At 41.4% G+C, this 15,815-nt stretch overlaps 1 protein-coding gene and 1 long non-coding RNA gene across 9 annotated transcripts in view; one reads left to right on the top strand and one right to left on the bottom strand.

Annotated features, from left to right (window-relative positions):
• Positions 1-3,195: 3,195 nt before the first annotated feature.
• Positions 3,196-15,815, top strand: part of LOC126987771 (uncharacterized) — a 14,128-nt gene continuing 1,508 nt past the window's right edge. Inside the window, exons 1-5 of one of the 6 annotated variants that reach the window (XM_050845081.1) lie at positions 10,885-11,047; positions 11,950-12,134; positions 12,797-13,004; positions 13,432-13,784; positions 15,178-15,815. The exon at positions 15,178-15,815 is cut by the window's right edge and continues 1,491 nt beyond it. In XM_050845081.1, the coding sequence (XP_050701038.1) occupies positions 10,885-11,047; positions 11,950-12,134; positions 12,797-13,004; positions 13,432-13,784; positions 15,178-15,744 (1,476 nt within the window). In that variant the 3' untranslated portion in view covers positions 15,745-15,815. Of the gene's footprint in view, positions 3,398-5,036; positions 5,390-6,842; positions 8,730-10,884; positions 11,048-11,949; positions 12,135-12,796; positions 13,005-13,431; positions 13,785-15,177 lie in introns of those variants that run through there. The other 5 variants (XM_050845080.1, XM_050845084.1, XM_050845082.1 and 2 more) reach the window with 5 other exon arrangements.
• The window catches only part of LOC126987773 (uncharacterized), a 208,469-nt gene continuing 203,528 nt past the window's right edge, over positions 10,875-15,815 (bottom strand). For all 3 annotated transcript variants that reach the window (XR_007741148.1, XR_007741149.1, XR_007741147.1), the window contains one exon: positions 10,875-11,013. This is a non-coding gene — a long non-coding RNA (uncharacterized LOC126987773). The remainder of the gene's footprint in view (positions 11,014-15,815) is intronic.

Here is a 15,815-nt window from a genome sequence, read left to right as displayed (position 1 = left end):
AGTAAATTCAGACCACTATTTTTCTTACATTGTGGTGCGAAAATTAAATAATCTCCCACCTTCAGAGGTCCAGTATATACGTGCAACAAGATTGATCGCGACTCCTTTATTTAATTGAAAACAAGCTCGACCGACATGTATAATTCCTTCAACTTTATATTTAGTAAATTTAAGTAGAAATGCAAAGTTTTGGAGCCATTTACTGATAAATCTAAAATTTAAGGCATACTAGCTACATTACCTCAGTCTGGACCATTATTAATTATGGTCTCCTTGGTCTGAATTTCTCTGTAAATCTATATAAATCCTCCCCGCCTGTCCTGCTTTGCCCCCCCCCCCCCTTGGAGGAAGAATACAGTATAATTATATACTACAAGGAGACTATTATAATGATAGTCCAAAACTGCAGACACCCTTACAAGATGGAAGACTTTTACATCAAACAAGTGACAGAAGAAAACGATGTGGCTGTTCTGTTTACGGAAAATCTAGAATTGACACACCGCATTGAAAATATACCTATACCGTAACATGAAAAGCAAACAGCATGTTACCTATATATACGTACTTTCAAGTACATACTAACTTGAGGAAAGTTTTGCCAGTGTTTACAGGACAACCAGGACATACATAGTCCCCACCTAGAATACGCTAGGCAAGTGTGGAGTCGCCAAACTAAAATGAACATCAACAGAATAAAAAAAAAGTTCAAGAATTAAGAGGCACCAAGATTATCACATCACTTAAAAAACCACCCCTATGAAGAGCGGCTGAGAAGATTTAACATTCCCAAGCTTGAAGATATATCCATAGAAGAGAAGCGACTTGATGGAAGTTTTCAAAATAAGGAGTGACATTGATAAACACGCTCTTCCAAACCACAAACACAACACAGATGAATATGGAGGCGGGCAACAGGATCTATTTAGATCATATGTGAATCCAGTTTTATACCAGTTCAATGTTTATGGATTTCATTAGTATTATTTGTAAGTCTATTATTATACTCACTCACGGTCCCCTGCCTGCTGGCCTGCGCGCCCGTGTTTACAAACACAGCCCGTCGTGTAAACAGAGCAGCGCAGGGCCGTCCGCGGCTGTCCGGCGAGATGGCAGCAAAGTTTCAAAGCAAGCAATACTTACGAATGGCAAAGTTCCGGGCTGAGATGGACACCATCGCCTGGTCCTTGCTGCACCGCGAGTACCCGCTGAACATGACAAGCAATCAGAAGAGAACTCTGAGGAGACAAAAGACACTATACAGGATTGTAGGTAAGCGTTTTACTTCGACAAAGTTTTTCATGGTTTCCTTATCAGTAATAGAATTCTACATTCGTGTGTACTGTCCGTTATCTAGTCAGGCGTCTTCTCCCAAAAAATAAAAATTGGGAAAATATGGATCTTGAGGTTTCGTGTTGCAGTATAAATGTGAATAGTGTTAATAAAGAAAAGAAACAAGGATCTCATTAGAAATACGGTAGTTCTCACATAAAGAGTTGTGATAATAGTAACACAAGATTTTTCATGGTACAAATAGTTTTGTGTGATAATAGTAACACAAGATTTTTCATGGTACAAATAGTTTTGTGATAATAGTAACACAAGATTTTTCATGGTACAAATAGTTTTGTGTGATAATAGTTACACAAGATTTTTCATGGTACAAATAGTTTTGTGTGATAATAGTAACACAAGATTTTTCATGGTACAAATAGTTTTGTGTGATAATAGTTACACAAGATTTTTCATGGTACAAAGTTTTAAGTGCAATAATCCCAAAGTGCCTAATATCTGCAATAGTTTTCTTTCTTCCAGTGACAAAGTAGATTTACATGAGCATGAATATAAAGGTGCAAATATATTAGTACCAATATACTTTTATAATGCCAAATTAGTTGTTCCTCCATATTATGTCTGTGTGACATATTTTCCATAAACTATACAATGGAGGTGACATTTCATTTTTGATGCATGGAGTGCACTTCCATAATTACCTTAAAATCGAATCCGTCACACTATAAAGAAACACCTGAAACCATGGTGTAAATATTTTTTTGAAACAAGTTTTTGTTCTTGTTCCCTGAAGTCTTTCTTCTGTTACAGATGGGAAGCTGTATCATCGAAAGAAGGATCGTTGGGTGGAGGTTCTTACTACAGTGGAACAAGTGAATGAGGTCATGCAACTTCACCATGTGATGGATGGGAAACACAGAGGTATCGTCAACACTAAGAAATCAGTTTCTGCCAAATACTTTTGGGCTCACATGGGACAGGATGTCGATTACTATGTAAGTAAACAATTTCTTCAAACAACTTAAAGCCATACCATTGAACTTAGTTAATATATTATTGCAATCTAATAATGTAAAAGGGAAGACTTAAATTATATAAAAAAAAGTTCACAAAAATTGATCAACTATATTAATCTATCTTCCTTAACTATCATGATCAAGTACATAATATTCTTGACATGGATGTGGTAATAGGCATTTACCATTAGTAATATCAACACCCACCAATACAGTACAGTAACTTTCAGCTTGAACTACAAAATCATTCCTATGTCCTCATGGTTTCCTTACCACTTCAGTTGTTGATCTGTCCTCCATCTTGTTAGTGGTTATGTCTATTAATTTAATTCTTTAGGAAAGGAAGTGTAACCCTACCTATCCTTATGTTCACTAATTATGTTGAATGTATTGCAGATATCAACTTGCTCGACGTGCCAGTCACGTGAAGCTGCTGGGACACACGTTTATTTCCAGGGTCAACAAGAACAGGATCAACAAGAAGTGCCTCCCCCGATGGATGCTGTGGCTGTGCCTCACCCGATGGATGCTGTGGCTGTGCCTCACCCGATGGATGCTGTGGCTGTGCCTCACCCGATGGATGCTGTGGCTGTGCCTCACCCGATGGATGCTGTGGCTGTGCCTCACCCGATGGATGCTGTGGCTGTGCCTCACCCGATGGATGCTGTGGTGCCTCACCCGATGGATGCTGTGGCTGTGCCTCAACCGATGGATTCTGTGGCTGCCTCACCCGATGGATGCTGTGGCCGTGCCTCACCCAATGGATGCTGTGGCTGTGCTCACCTCACCGATGGATGCTGTGGCGCTGCCTCACCCGATGGATGCTGTGGCTGTGCCTCACCCGATGGATGCTGTGGCTGTGCCTCACCCGATGGATGCTGTGGCTGTGCCTCACCCGATGGATGCTGTGGCTGTGCCTCACCCGATGGATGCTGTGGCTGTGCCTCACCTGATGGATGCTGTGGCTGTGCCTCACCCGATGGATGCTGTGGCTGTGCCTCACCCGATGGATGCTGTGGCCGTGCCTCACCCGATGGATGCTGTGGCTGTGCCTCACCCGATGGATGTTGTGGCTGTGGATCTGAATGGTAAGTGCTTTTGTGCACTCATTCACATAAAAATAAAGGAAATTAAGGAATAATGGGCCAAATCCTGCAACATTATGTGTAGTGCCTGACCCGCCTGATGGGTAATTAAGTCTCCCACAAACTCACTCTGCGAGGGGGTTACCTTTTCAACCAACTGGGTAAGGGAGTGGCTTTCCCATCTCACTCTTTGTGGGGCTCAATCCCTGGCTATTGCATACAAATTTTGACCTGTGTTGCTTTATTATACCCATGGTTTGCCTAGCCCAATCCAAATCCGATTAACTTTTCCAATGGTTGATATATATACAAAATTACAGGCACACCCTGCTTTACATCATTTTGACTTACATCAATTTGACTTTAAGCCAATTTTCTAGAGTAATTTTTTTTGTTTTGTTTGGGGGATGCCATTATGTCTGCCTTTACATCACTCAGCAATGTAGCCCATGCCAGATGACCAAGACCAAGACTTGGTCTGAACCTGGTTTTGACAGCCCAAATCTTTGCTTTCTGAAGTATCCTCGTATGGATTCTGTCCCACTCTCTGTACTTCTGTCTCCATTTTCTTTCAGGTTGATCTATCTCTGCTGTGATAGTGGTCATTGTTCTTCCCCTAAACCTCACAACAATGGTGTTCTGCAGGGCTCTGTTCTATCTCCCACTCTACTGGTCATCAATGATCCTTCCACAACTGTTCTGTCTACCCCTATGCCAGTGACTCTTCTCTACATTATTCAACTTCTTTTAACAGGAGACCTTCCCAACAGGTATTACAGGACTCAAGGTTGGGTAATACAGTGCTTAAACTCTGACCCTGCTCTCATTTCCAACTGGGGCAGAGGAACTTGGTTTCCTTCAATGCTAAAAAAAGTTGATTTCTCCACCTGTCAACTCAACACACTATTTCAAACACTTATCCCTTTTTCTTTGACAACACTCAGCTGTGCCCCAAAAGCATTAGCTTATAAAAGGGCTAACCTAAAAATTGACCATATACCAAATAAATCACGTACCTTGAAAAAAGTTCGGTGATAAATAAATCTCAAAATGTTTGAAATGTTTTTACACTAAACATTCCCAGCCTATCCTTAACCCGTCTGGTGCAATTGGCATGGATTTTGCCTTCACTAGTAGCCTGGTAACGTATACTCCCAGGTCTTTCTCTGCCTCTGTGGTGGATAGTGGAGTATCCCCATGCTGGATTTCCCCTCCCAAGGTGCATGACATTACATTTTTCTTCAAATTGTAGCAGCCACTTTTTGTTCGATTCCTGTAACTTGGTGATGTCTTCTTGTAGGAAATTTGCAGTCAGGGGGTTAACTCAGAATCTTAACAGGAAACTCCATATCTTATCTCTTTGGGGCAATCAGCTTCCTTGAGATTAACGTAGGTGTTCAGACTCATCTCCACCACTTTTTTTCCCCTCCCAGATGTTGTCCATATACAAGGGGCTTGTGGCCCTCATATGGAGTCTGTATCTCTTGTGGAGGCTCCACACACACACAGCCCTTTAGGACAGAGTGGAGTCAAAGTCTCTGTGTCATCAACTCCCCTCTTCTTACTGACATTAGCTGCAGGACAGGTATTGAGAAGAGCACACATTTGTTATTTTTTGCTAACTTATGTTTTTTACTTTCAGAAATGCCTGAAGATTGGTCTGAGGAAGACACATACAAGCTTGTGATGCTGTATAAGGAGCATGAGTGTTTGTGGAACATGCATAGTAAAATGTTCAAGAACAGGAATGCAAGACAGAAAGCTCTCAATGACATACGTGTGAAAATGGAAATGAATAACTTTGGGATATATGATGTCAAACAGAAAATTAGAAGCTTAAGGGTAACATTACAGCAAGAACTGAATAAAGTAAAAAAATCTGAAGAATCAGGTGCTGGCACACGAGATGTGTACAAGCCTGCAATGAAATGGTTTCCAATAATGAAAGACCTCATGGATCACGGACAAAAGAGACGAAAGTCTCTCAAAAAATTGGTAAGTACATTTATTTATAATATAAGGTAAGCTATATTACATGCTAACATAATATTGGTATTATTTGATGATGAAAAAGCAATGAGATCATCGTTTTGCGATTCAGGTGGTCATCAACTTATGACCTACCTATGCAACTTATGACTGATCGACTTTACAACTGCCAGTATGACAGTTTTGGCGGAAAATATAACTACTACTAACAACCTTGACTCCTTGAGGCCTCGTGGCGTTGGGTGCCAGGGGAGCACCGCTGTTTTTGTTTTTGTTGATCTTGGACGTAGTTCTTGGTTTTCCTCCTCTGCAAGTTTGTGTGGTCATTGAAGAAAGTTGCAGTAACACCAGTTATCATACATTACTGGCAGCTCTCTTGGGTGCATGCTCCTTATATATCAGCTGATGTGTGTGTGTGTGTGTGTGTGTGTGTGTGTGTAAGCTAACCAAGTGGGAACTGGGCTGTGGGTGTCGTCTGCTTCAACCGGAGGGGCCATGATGCATGGGAGTATGTTCATGTGTGTGTATGTATGTAGGTATATATGTTTAATGTACATGTGTGTGTGTTTAAGATGTTTATGTATTTACCTAGTTGTGATGTACAGGAAGTGAGCTACGCTCATGTGGTTCTGTCTCGGAATCTAAGTTGGTTAAACTTTGCTTTTTTTTTTTTTTTTTTTTTTTTTTTTTTTCTGTCTTGAACGATATCTTTGTCTAGGCTGTTCCATTGGTCGATGCATCTACTGGGGAAGCTGTATTTCTTTACATCTTTCAAGCATCTTGTCTTTCTCAGCTTCCTTTGGTGTCCTCTAGTTGCTCTCCCATCCCATACAAACGGATCCTTTCCATCGATTTTATCTATTCCCTTCATCACCTTGAAACCTGCAATCATATCACCTCTCTCTCTTCTTTCTTTTGGGGATGGTAGCCCCAACTTTTCCAATCTTTCTTGGTTCGTTAAGTCTGCCAAGCTCGGGACCATCTTGGTGGCTGTTTTCTGGATTCTTTTGATCTTGCGTATGTGCTTCTTTTTATGTGGGGGACCATATTACTGCTACATGTTCCTGTCTTGGACGAATCATAGCTACTTCAGTGATACCTCCATTTGGAAGGAAGCTGTTTTGTAGCCTTTGAAACCGAGAATACTTGGAAAAAACTCCATCAGATACAGATCCATTACATCTAATATCAACATACCTAGGCCATCTAAATAATGCTGTTGCTTTCCTAGTAATTGTAGAAGGTGCTGCTGATATTAGGAGAGGTTTGAATTTCAATGTGCTTGCCATCCACTGCTCCATAACATTCAGGAAAGTTCCATTTACCTCTAAAACCACTCTGTCTTTCCATGCCTCTTAAGACGTAGGTGCCCATAAAGAGTGTGTAGCTGTATATTAATTACATCACTGTTGGTTTATAGTGTACATTGGAACTATATCTCATCTTTAATGCTTTGCAGGATAAAGCAGCTGAGGCACCAGAGCAGAAGAACCATGGCATCATATTACAAGCCTTGCAGCATAAGGCAGCTGAGGCACCTGAGCAGAAGAAACATGCCGTCCTGTTTTGTACCTTGCAGGATAAAGCAGCTACGTCACCTGAGCAGAAGAAACATGCTGTCCTATTTTGTACCTTGCAGAATAAAGCAGCTACGGCACCAGAACAGAAGAACCATGGCATCAGATTACAAGCCCTGCAGGATAAAGCAACCAAGGCACCAGGGCATAAAGACCATGGCATCAGATTACAAGCCCTGCAGGATAAAGCAACCAAGGCACCAGGGCATAAAGACCATGGCATCATCTTACAAGCCCTGCAGGATAAAGTAACCATGGCACCAGGGCATACAGACCATGGCATCAGATTACAAGCCCTGCAGGATAAAGCAACCAAGGCACCAGAGCATAAAGACCATGGCATTAGATTACAAGCCCTGCAGGATAAAGCAACCAAGGCACCAGGGCATAAAGACCATGGCATCAGATTACAAGCCCTGCAGGATAAAGCAACCAAGGCACCAGGGCATACAGACCATGGCATCAGATTACAAGCCCTGCAGGATAAAGCAACCAAGGCACCAGGGCATAAAGACCATGGCATCAGATTACAAGCCCTGCAGGATAAAGCAACCAAGGCACCAGAGCATACAGACCATGGCATCAGATTACAAGCCCTGCAGGATAAAGCAACCAAGGCACCAGGGCATAAAGACCATGGCATTAGATTACAAGCCCTGCAGGATAAAGCAACCAAGGCACCAGGGCATAAAGACCATGGCATTAGATTACAAGCCTTGCAGGATAAAGCAATCAAGGCACTAGAGCATAAAGACCATGGCGTCAAATTTCGTTCCTCGCAAGATAAAGGAGATCATTCACCAGAGCGGAAGAACCATAGCATCATATTACAAGCCTTGCAGGATAAAGCAACTAAGGGAACAGAGCATAAAGACCATGGCATCATATTTCGTGTTTTGCAGGTTAAACCAGCTGCAGCACCAGAGCAGATGAACCATAGCATTCAGAGCGATACAGAAAGTGAGTCTACCCTTTCTGCGCACTCCCCTCTACCTGCAGACATTCATGGGACATCTTTGCAGCAAGAAGGATCTAGCAAACTAATCAGTGAAATAGCAGCAGCCTTAAAGGAGCTTAAAGAGCTAAATAAAGCCACCAATAATCCTAAACTAGTCGATGATGTGTGTGAAACATTTGGAAGACACATTGTAGCTCAGTTAAAAAAACTAAACCCTGAAAACTGCATCATGGCTCAGGAGGACATACAGCAGGTGTTGATGAAGTACAGGCGCGCAGAACTCTCATCCAATAACTCGGGTTCTGCGCCACCTTGAGTTTCTCCCCGGCCCATTCCAGTCAGTAAATAATCATGGGTCCTATAGCAACTCCTTCAGTTTCTCCTGCCCATCACTTTGTCACTCTTATTCAACACCTCTTCCATATCCAAACACTGAAAATTCACAAGATTCATGACCATGTCTACTGCCACTGGAAGTTTCGGTGAGTTTGGTGATGATTAAAAGTAAAAGTAATTCTGTAATTATTTGTTAAATTTCATTACTTGTATAAATTGTGAAAGCAACATGTATTTACTAATTTCAATGAAATTATATATATATATATTTTTTTATGCACGAGAACAGGATTTTTTAGCAGTAAGAATAAGCTTTGCAGTAAATTTGTATACATATGTTTCCATGAAAGTATGTAGTTATTTTTCTGTGCTAGAGTGCAAAACTATTTTGTAACATATAAACATGATGGTAAAATATAGTATATATACCATCAATTATAAGGATGAGTGTAACAGTTAAAAACTTATTTAATTTTCCTTACAGTCATATGTTCTTGAAACTTGTAAATTGTCACATACTTCAGGGATTAGCTTAGAAATTGCAGCAACTGAAACCTGAAACTGATGCTGTAGATTCATGAAAGAATATCCCACTGCTAGATTTACAGGATCAAGAAATTCACTGTGAACACCATTGATAACATTAAAGGAAGAACAGTACACTCCCCAAGATTTAGAGGATCAAGGAATTCACTGTGAACACCATTGATAACATTAAAGGAAGAACAGTACACTCCCCAAGATTTAGAGGATCAAGGAGTTCACTGTGAACACCATTGATAACATTAAAAGAACAGTACACTCCCCAAGATTTACAGGATCAAGGAATTCACTGTGAACACCATTGATAACATTAAAGGAAGAATAGTACACTCCCCAAGTAAAATGCACCCAACTAACAAGTGCCCCAAGGATCAGACATACAAATATGCTCGGAATGCAATGACTAAGGACACTTTGGTACACATGCTCAAGTAACTCCAGAAAATGCATGTAGGCACTGCGGTGGGAATGACTGCACACTAGCCTTGCAGTGCCCTATGCAAAAAGCTTACTAAGGAAACACTCATTAGAACTCGACTGACCCCCTCTTTAACCTCTAGAAATTGTTAATGTGAGAAGCGATAGTCTTATAATACCAACTCCGTGCCGTCTTGTTATGTCATATTAGCCAACCATCTGACCATCTTAATGAAAATCATCAGCTGGAGTTTTGGTTGGAGACATCGCACAGTTTTTGGATGGGGCGTGTCTCCACCCAGGTAAGAAATCCAGGTAAGGGACAAAAATGGCGCCCAGCAGCTCATGTCGGTGCTCTCTCTATCACGGACTGGCCCGGACTTTGGAGTGGTACAGGGAAAAGGAAGCCCCGCAGTGTGTCAGCTGGTATGATGGAAGCCTGGGTGGTGATCTTCTCTTCCAAGCTCGAGCGCAGTGTATGAATGTGAATGCAAGAAATTACAGGTGGTCTGAGTCTCGCAGCAAAGTGTGTCAGATGTGTGACAGGGGTGTGGATGAAACTGTCGTGCATGTGGTGTGCGGGAGGTACCGGAGAGAAAGGACGGAGATGATGAGGGTGGCACTGAGTGAGATGGGCTGGGATGTGAATGGGAGGATTGCAAGGACAGAGAGAGAATGGATGCTGCTGCTGCTGGGACTGAGTGAAGCAAATGATAGGATTATAGAAGCCATGAAGGGTTTTCTGATAAAGATGTGGTGTGCAAGAAATAGGGAATTGGAAGATATGTAATGGATACTGCTTGTGTTGTTTTATTTTTACCGTAACAGGCCTCTATGTACCGTTGGCTGCTATGTACCACCGGCTGCTATGTACCATCCCTGGCTGCTATGTACCATCCATGGCTGCTATGTACCATGATTATAGCTATGTAACATTATTAATATAATTAATAATAATGTTTATTTGCTCGCCACGGAAATAGAGAATAGAGCAAATAGAGCTCTGCTCATTATTTGCTTCGAAAAGGGCAACTTGGGAACTCCAGTGGATCTACTCACTGTTTGCTTCGAAACTCCAGTGAACTTGCTCAGTATTTGCTTCCTAACTTCAGTTATCCTTTTTATACTACCATGGCATCAGCACTTTTCCTTTGGTCAGGATGTGGATTGTGTGTTTGCCCTTGACAGGAAGCCCTTATCTGTGACGGATGCAACAAGTGCTTCCACCGCTTATGTGGTACAGCAATTTCACAGCAAATAGTATTATTGTATGCAGTTTTAATATGTTTATGCTTTTGTGTTATCTTTTAATGAAGTTTCATTACTTTTATATCATGTGTTGTTATTTTTTGCTTATAATCAATATGTTATCTTCCTACTAGGTATCTGGTACATAACAGCCTTGTTTGGTACATATAAGCCAAAGCAGTGGTACATAGGAGCCGGTACATAGCAGCCCAACAATGGTACATATAAGCCAAAGCAGTGGTACATAGGAGCCGGTACATAGCAGCCGACGGTACATAGCAGCTAGCATTCATTTTTACAGGGTGTGCCGATACGAAGGCCTGACTCTCCAACGGGTCACCTGTACAGCAAGAGCAAGAGCCAATGTTTACTAACACAGCCCGTCGTGTAAACAGACAGGGCGTCCGCGGCTGTCCGGCGAGATGGCAGCAAAGTTACAAGGCCAGCTACGCTTACGATTGGCAAAGTTCCGGGCTGAGATGGACACCATCGCCTGGTCACTGCTGCACGGCGAGTACCCGCTGGGCATGACGATCAATCAGAAGAGAAACCTGAGGAGACAAATGTTAAGCTTCAGGGTGATAGGTAAGCGTTTTACACACCGTCAAGGAAACGCAGTGAATGAAATGGACAAAAAAATTCATGGTTTCCTTATCAATAATGGAATAATACACTTGTGTGCACCGACAGTTACCTAGCCAGGCGTCTTTTCCAGAAAATAAAAGCAGGGAAAATATGGATCTTGAGAGGTTTTGTGTGTGCAAAAGAATAGATTTTTCAAGGCCTGATGCATTTCATGTAAAATGATTATTATTGTGAGCAACTGATAAGTCTTCAGGAAGGTCGACATGACAACTATTGCACAGGAGTTGTTGGGGCTGCATTGGTGCTGCATAATGGCTACCCTTTTGAGGCACATCTTTTTACCCAGGGTACCCCAATGTTACCCATAAGGTGCTCCAAGCTGTGCTAAACTGTTTTTTTTCCTCAGTGAACATGGCATTAGCTTTTTAACCTCAGATATCCCTGATAGCAAACTGTATCCCAATATTTGTTGGGGTGTAAAGACAGTTTGCAATCAGAGATGATCAGGATAAAAACGTTTCATGTTCGTTAGGTTCATCAGGGTAATGGCACGTAACACCACGTTTTACTGTACTAGTTATGTTGGCAGCATACTCAAGCAAACTGGTACTAAAAGAGATGGGGATTTATTTCTTTGTATTTTATTTGGGCAACAGGTGACTGGTCAGGGTAGGTTAGGCCAGGTGTCAGGTCAGGCTAAGTTAGGGTTGGTTTGGTTAAAACTATACAATTGAGGTGATATTTCATTTTTGATGCATGGAGTGCACTTCCTTAATTATCTTAAAATCGAATCCGTCACACTATAAAGAAACACCTGAAACCATACACTAAAGTTCATGGTGTAAATATTTTTTTGAAACAAGTTTTTGTTCATGTTTCCTGAAGTTCCTCTTCTGTTACAGATGGGAAGTTATATTATCGAAAGAGGGATTGTTGGGTGGAGGTTCTTACTACAGTGGAACAAGTGAATGAGGTCATGCAACTTCACCATGTGACAGATGGGAAACATAGGGGTATTGTCAACACAAGGAAAATGATTTCTGCCAAATACTATTGGTCTAACATGACGGAGGATATTACGGGCTATGTAAGTAAACAATTTCTTCAAACAACTGAAAGCCATACCATTGAACTTAGTTAATATATTATTGCAATCTAATAATTTAAAAGTGAAGACTTAAGTTATATAAAAAAAGTTCACTAAAAATAATCAACAATATTAACCCTTTCCATACGTGATGCAGATGTCGGCGTCACAGATTAGAAAGGGTTAAGAGGAAATGGAAAAGGATTAATCCTCTTCTGAACCTCTTAATCCTCTTCTAAACCTCTTAATCCTCTTCCATTTCCTCTTAAGAGGTTTAGAAGAAAATTAAGAGGAAATGGAAGAGGATTAAGAGGTTTAGAATTGGATTAAACCTTTCTATATGGTGACACTGACATCGGCGTCACCGTATTGAAGGGGTTAATCTATCTTCCTTAACTATCATGATCAAGTACATAATATTCTTGACATGGATGTGGTAATAGGCATTTACCATTAGTAATATCAACACCCACCAATACAGTACAGTAACTTTCAGCTTGAACTACAAAATCATTCCTATGTCCTCATGGTTTCCTTACCACTTCAGTTGTTGATCTGTCCTCCATCTTGTTAGTGGTTATGTCTATTAATTTAATTCTTTAGGAAAGGAAGTGTAACCCTACCTATCCTTATGTTCACTAATTATGTTGAATGTATTGCAGATATCAACTTGCTCGACGTGCCAGTCACGTGAAGCTGCTGGGACACACGTTTATTTCCAGGGTCAACAAGAACAGGATCAACAAGAAGTGCCTCCCCCGATGGATGCTGTGGCTGTGCCTCACCCGATGGATGCTGTGGCTGTGCCTCACCCGATGGATGCTGTGGCTGTGCCTCACCCGATGGATGTTGTGGCTGTGGATCTGAATGGTAAGTGCTTTTGTGCACTCATTCACATAAAAATAAAGGAAAGTATGGAATAATGGGCCAAATCCTGCAACATATGTTTCTATACTAAACATTCCTGGCCTATCCTTAGCTCAGAATCTTAACTGAAAACTCCATATCTCATCTCTTGGGCAATCAGCCTCCTCGAAATTAGACGTTCAGACTCGTCTCCGCCACTTTTTTTTCCCCTCCTAGATGTCCATATACAAGGGGCTTGTGGTCCTCACATGGGGTCTGTATCTCTTGTAGAGACTCCACACACAGACAGCCCTTTAGGACAGAGTGGAGTCAAAGGCTCTTTGTGTCATCAACTCCCCTCTTCTTACTGACATCAGTTGCAGGACAGGTATTGAGAAGAAGAGCACACATTTCTTATTTTTTGCTAACTTGTTATGTTTTTTACTTTCAGAAATGCCTGAAGATTGGTCTGAGGAAGACACATACAAGTTTGTGATGCTATATAAGGAGCATGAGTGTTTGTGGAACATGCATGGTAGAACATTCCAGGTCAGGAAGGCAAGACAGAGAGCTCTCAATGACATACGTGTGAAAATGGAAATGAATAACTTTGGGATATATGATGTCAAACAGAAAATTAGAAGCTTAAGGGTAACATTACAGCAAGAACTGAATAAAGTAAAAAAATCTGAAGAATCAGGTGCTGGCACACGAGATGTGTACAAGCCTGCAATGAAATGGTTTCCAATAATGAAAGACCTCATGGATCACGGACAAAAGAGACGAAAGTCTCTCAAAAAATTGGTAAGTACATTATTTATAATAAGAGGTGGGCTATATTATATGCTAACATAATATTGGTATTATTTGACGATGATGATATATGACATCGAGATCAAGTTCAGGATCAGATCAGATCTGTACCATTGTTTTGAATGCCGGCTTAACGAGGTTCTATTGTACTAACCAAAATTGGTTTGTTTATTAATACAAATACATAAGAAAAAAATTAAAATTCTCAAAAATTCCCAAAGCTCCTGGGCCCTGAAAATTCCTGGAAACTTTCCTTGGAAAGTTTCTACTTTTCCAGAAACTTTCCCACCCTTTACAACCCTACACTACATAGTCCTGTAGTTGGTGATCTCCAAATTCCATGCATCCTTTCACCTGTGGTAGTATCATCTACACCTACACAACCGTGTGGTAAATACTCGTGATCTGCATTGCATCTCGACCAGCTGTGCAGAGCACTACGTGCTGCACGCACTACTTTATCTATGGTATGAACATTGCATGCAATGGGTCTTTCATCATCATCATTTTGTTTAACGTCAGTTTTCACACTTCCTGGGCGGTTGGACGCTTTATGGCTCTCCTCCATTTTACTCTGTCTTATGCCTGATGCTCATCCAATCCCATCAATGCCAAGTCTTCCTGTATACACCTTCTCCACGTTTTTCTAGGTCTACCAACTGGTCTCCTTCCTTCTACTTCTAATCTCTCCAAATACCCCAGCACTGTATCCTCCCCTGCTCTCTTTACATGTCCAAGCCATTGGAGTCTTTCCCTACTGACCACTGTTTCCAGGTCCTCTACTCCACATCTGTTAGCTACATCTGCACTGGACATCCTATCTTGCCACCTGATCCCCACCATATACCTCAGGTCTTTTAAATATTTGGAGTCTACTGACTAAAATCCCAAAAGCATTTTCCATAATTTGCCTGGCTCTAGACGATCCACAGTTAAAGACTTTTTCTTAGTTTTAATTCATTCCTGAGTAAGGCTTCATCAAAAAAATTTCAGCGGGAAAGAATCGTCCCCTACAGTGATACCTCCATTTGGAAGGAAGTTGTTTTGTAGCCTCTGAAACCGAGAACACTTGGAAAAAACTCCATCAGATAGAGATCCATTACATCCAATATCAATATACCTAGGCCATCTAATTAATGCTGTTGCTTTCCTAGTAATTGTAGAAGGTGCTGCTGATATTAGGAGAGGTTTGAATTTCAATGTGCTTGCCATCCACTGCTCCATAACATTCAGGAAAGTTCCATTTACCTCTAAAACCACTCTCTGTGTTTCCATGCCTCTTAAGACGTAGGTGCCCATAAAGAGTGTGTAGCTGTATATTAATTACATCATTGTTAGTTTATAGTGTACATTGGAACTATATCTCATCTTTAATGCTTTGCAGGATAAAGCAGCTGAGGCACCAGAGCAGAAGAACCATGGCATCATATTACAAGCCTTGCAGCATAAGGCAGCTGAGGCACCAGAGCAGAAGAAACATGCCATCCTACTTTATACCTTGCAGGATAAAACAGCTAATGCACCAGAACAGAAGAACCATGCCATGATACTTAGTGGCTTGCAGGATAAAGCAGCTAAGGCACCAGAATGGAAAGACTGTGGCATTCAAAACGATACAGAAAGTGATTCTACCCTTTCTGCGCACTCCCCTCTACCTGCAGACATTAATGGGAATTCAAATCCAGTTGTGTCTATGCAGCAAGAAGGATCTAGCAAACCAATCAGTGAAATAGTAGCAGCCTTAAAGGAGCTTAAAGAGCTAAATAAAGCCATCAATAATCCTAAACTAGTCGATGATGAGTGTGAAACATTTGGAAGACACATCGCAGCTCAGTTAAAAAAACTAAACCCTGAAAACTGCATCATGGCTCAGGAGGACATACAGCAGGTGTTGACGAGGTACAGGCGCGCAGAACTCTCATCCAACAACTCGGGTTCTGCGCCACCTTGAGTTTCTCCCCGGCCCATTCCAGTCAGTAAATAATCATGGGTCCTATAGCAACTCCTTCAGTTTCTCCTGCC

The sequence above is a fragment of the Eriocheir sinensis genome, chromosome 66, assembly GCF_024679095.1.
Source record: "Eriocheir sinensis breed Jianghai 21 chromosome 66, ASM2467909v1, whole genome shotgun sequence".
NCBI classification, from domain to species: Eukaryota; Metazoa; Arthropoda; class Malacostraca; order Decapoda; family Varunidae; genus Eriocheir; species Eriocheir sinensis.
This window is presented reverse-complemented; position numbering and strand designations above follow the sequence as displayed.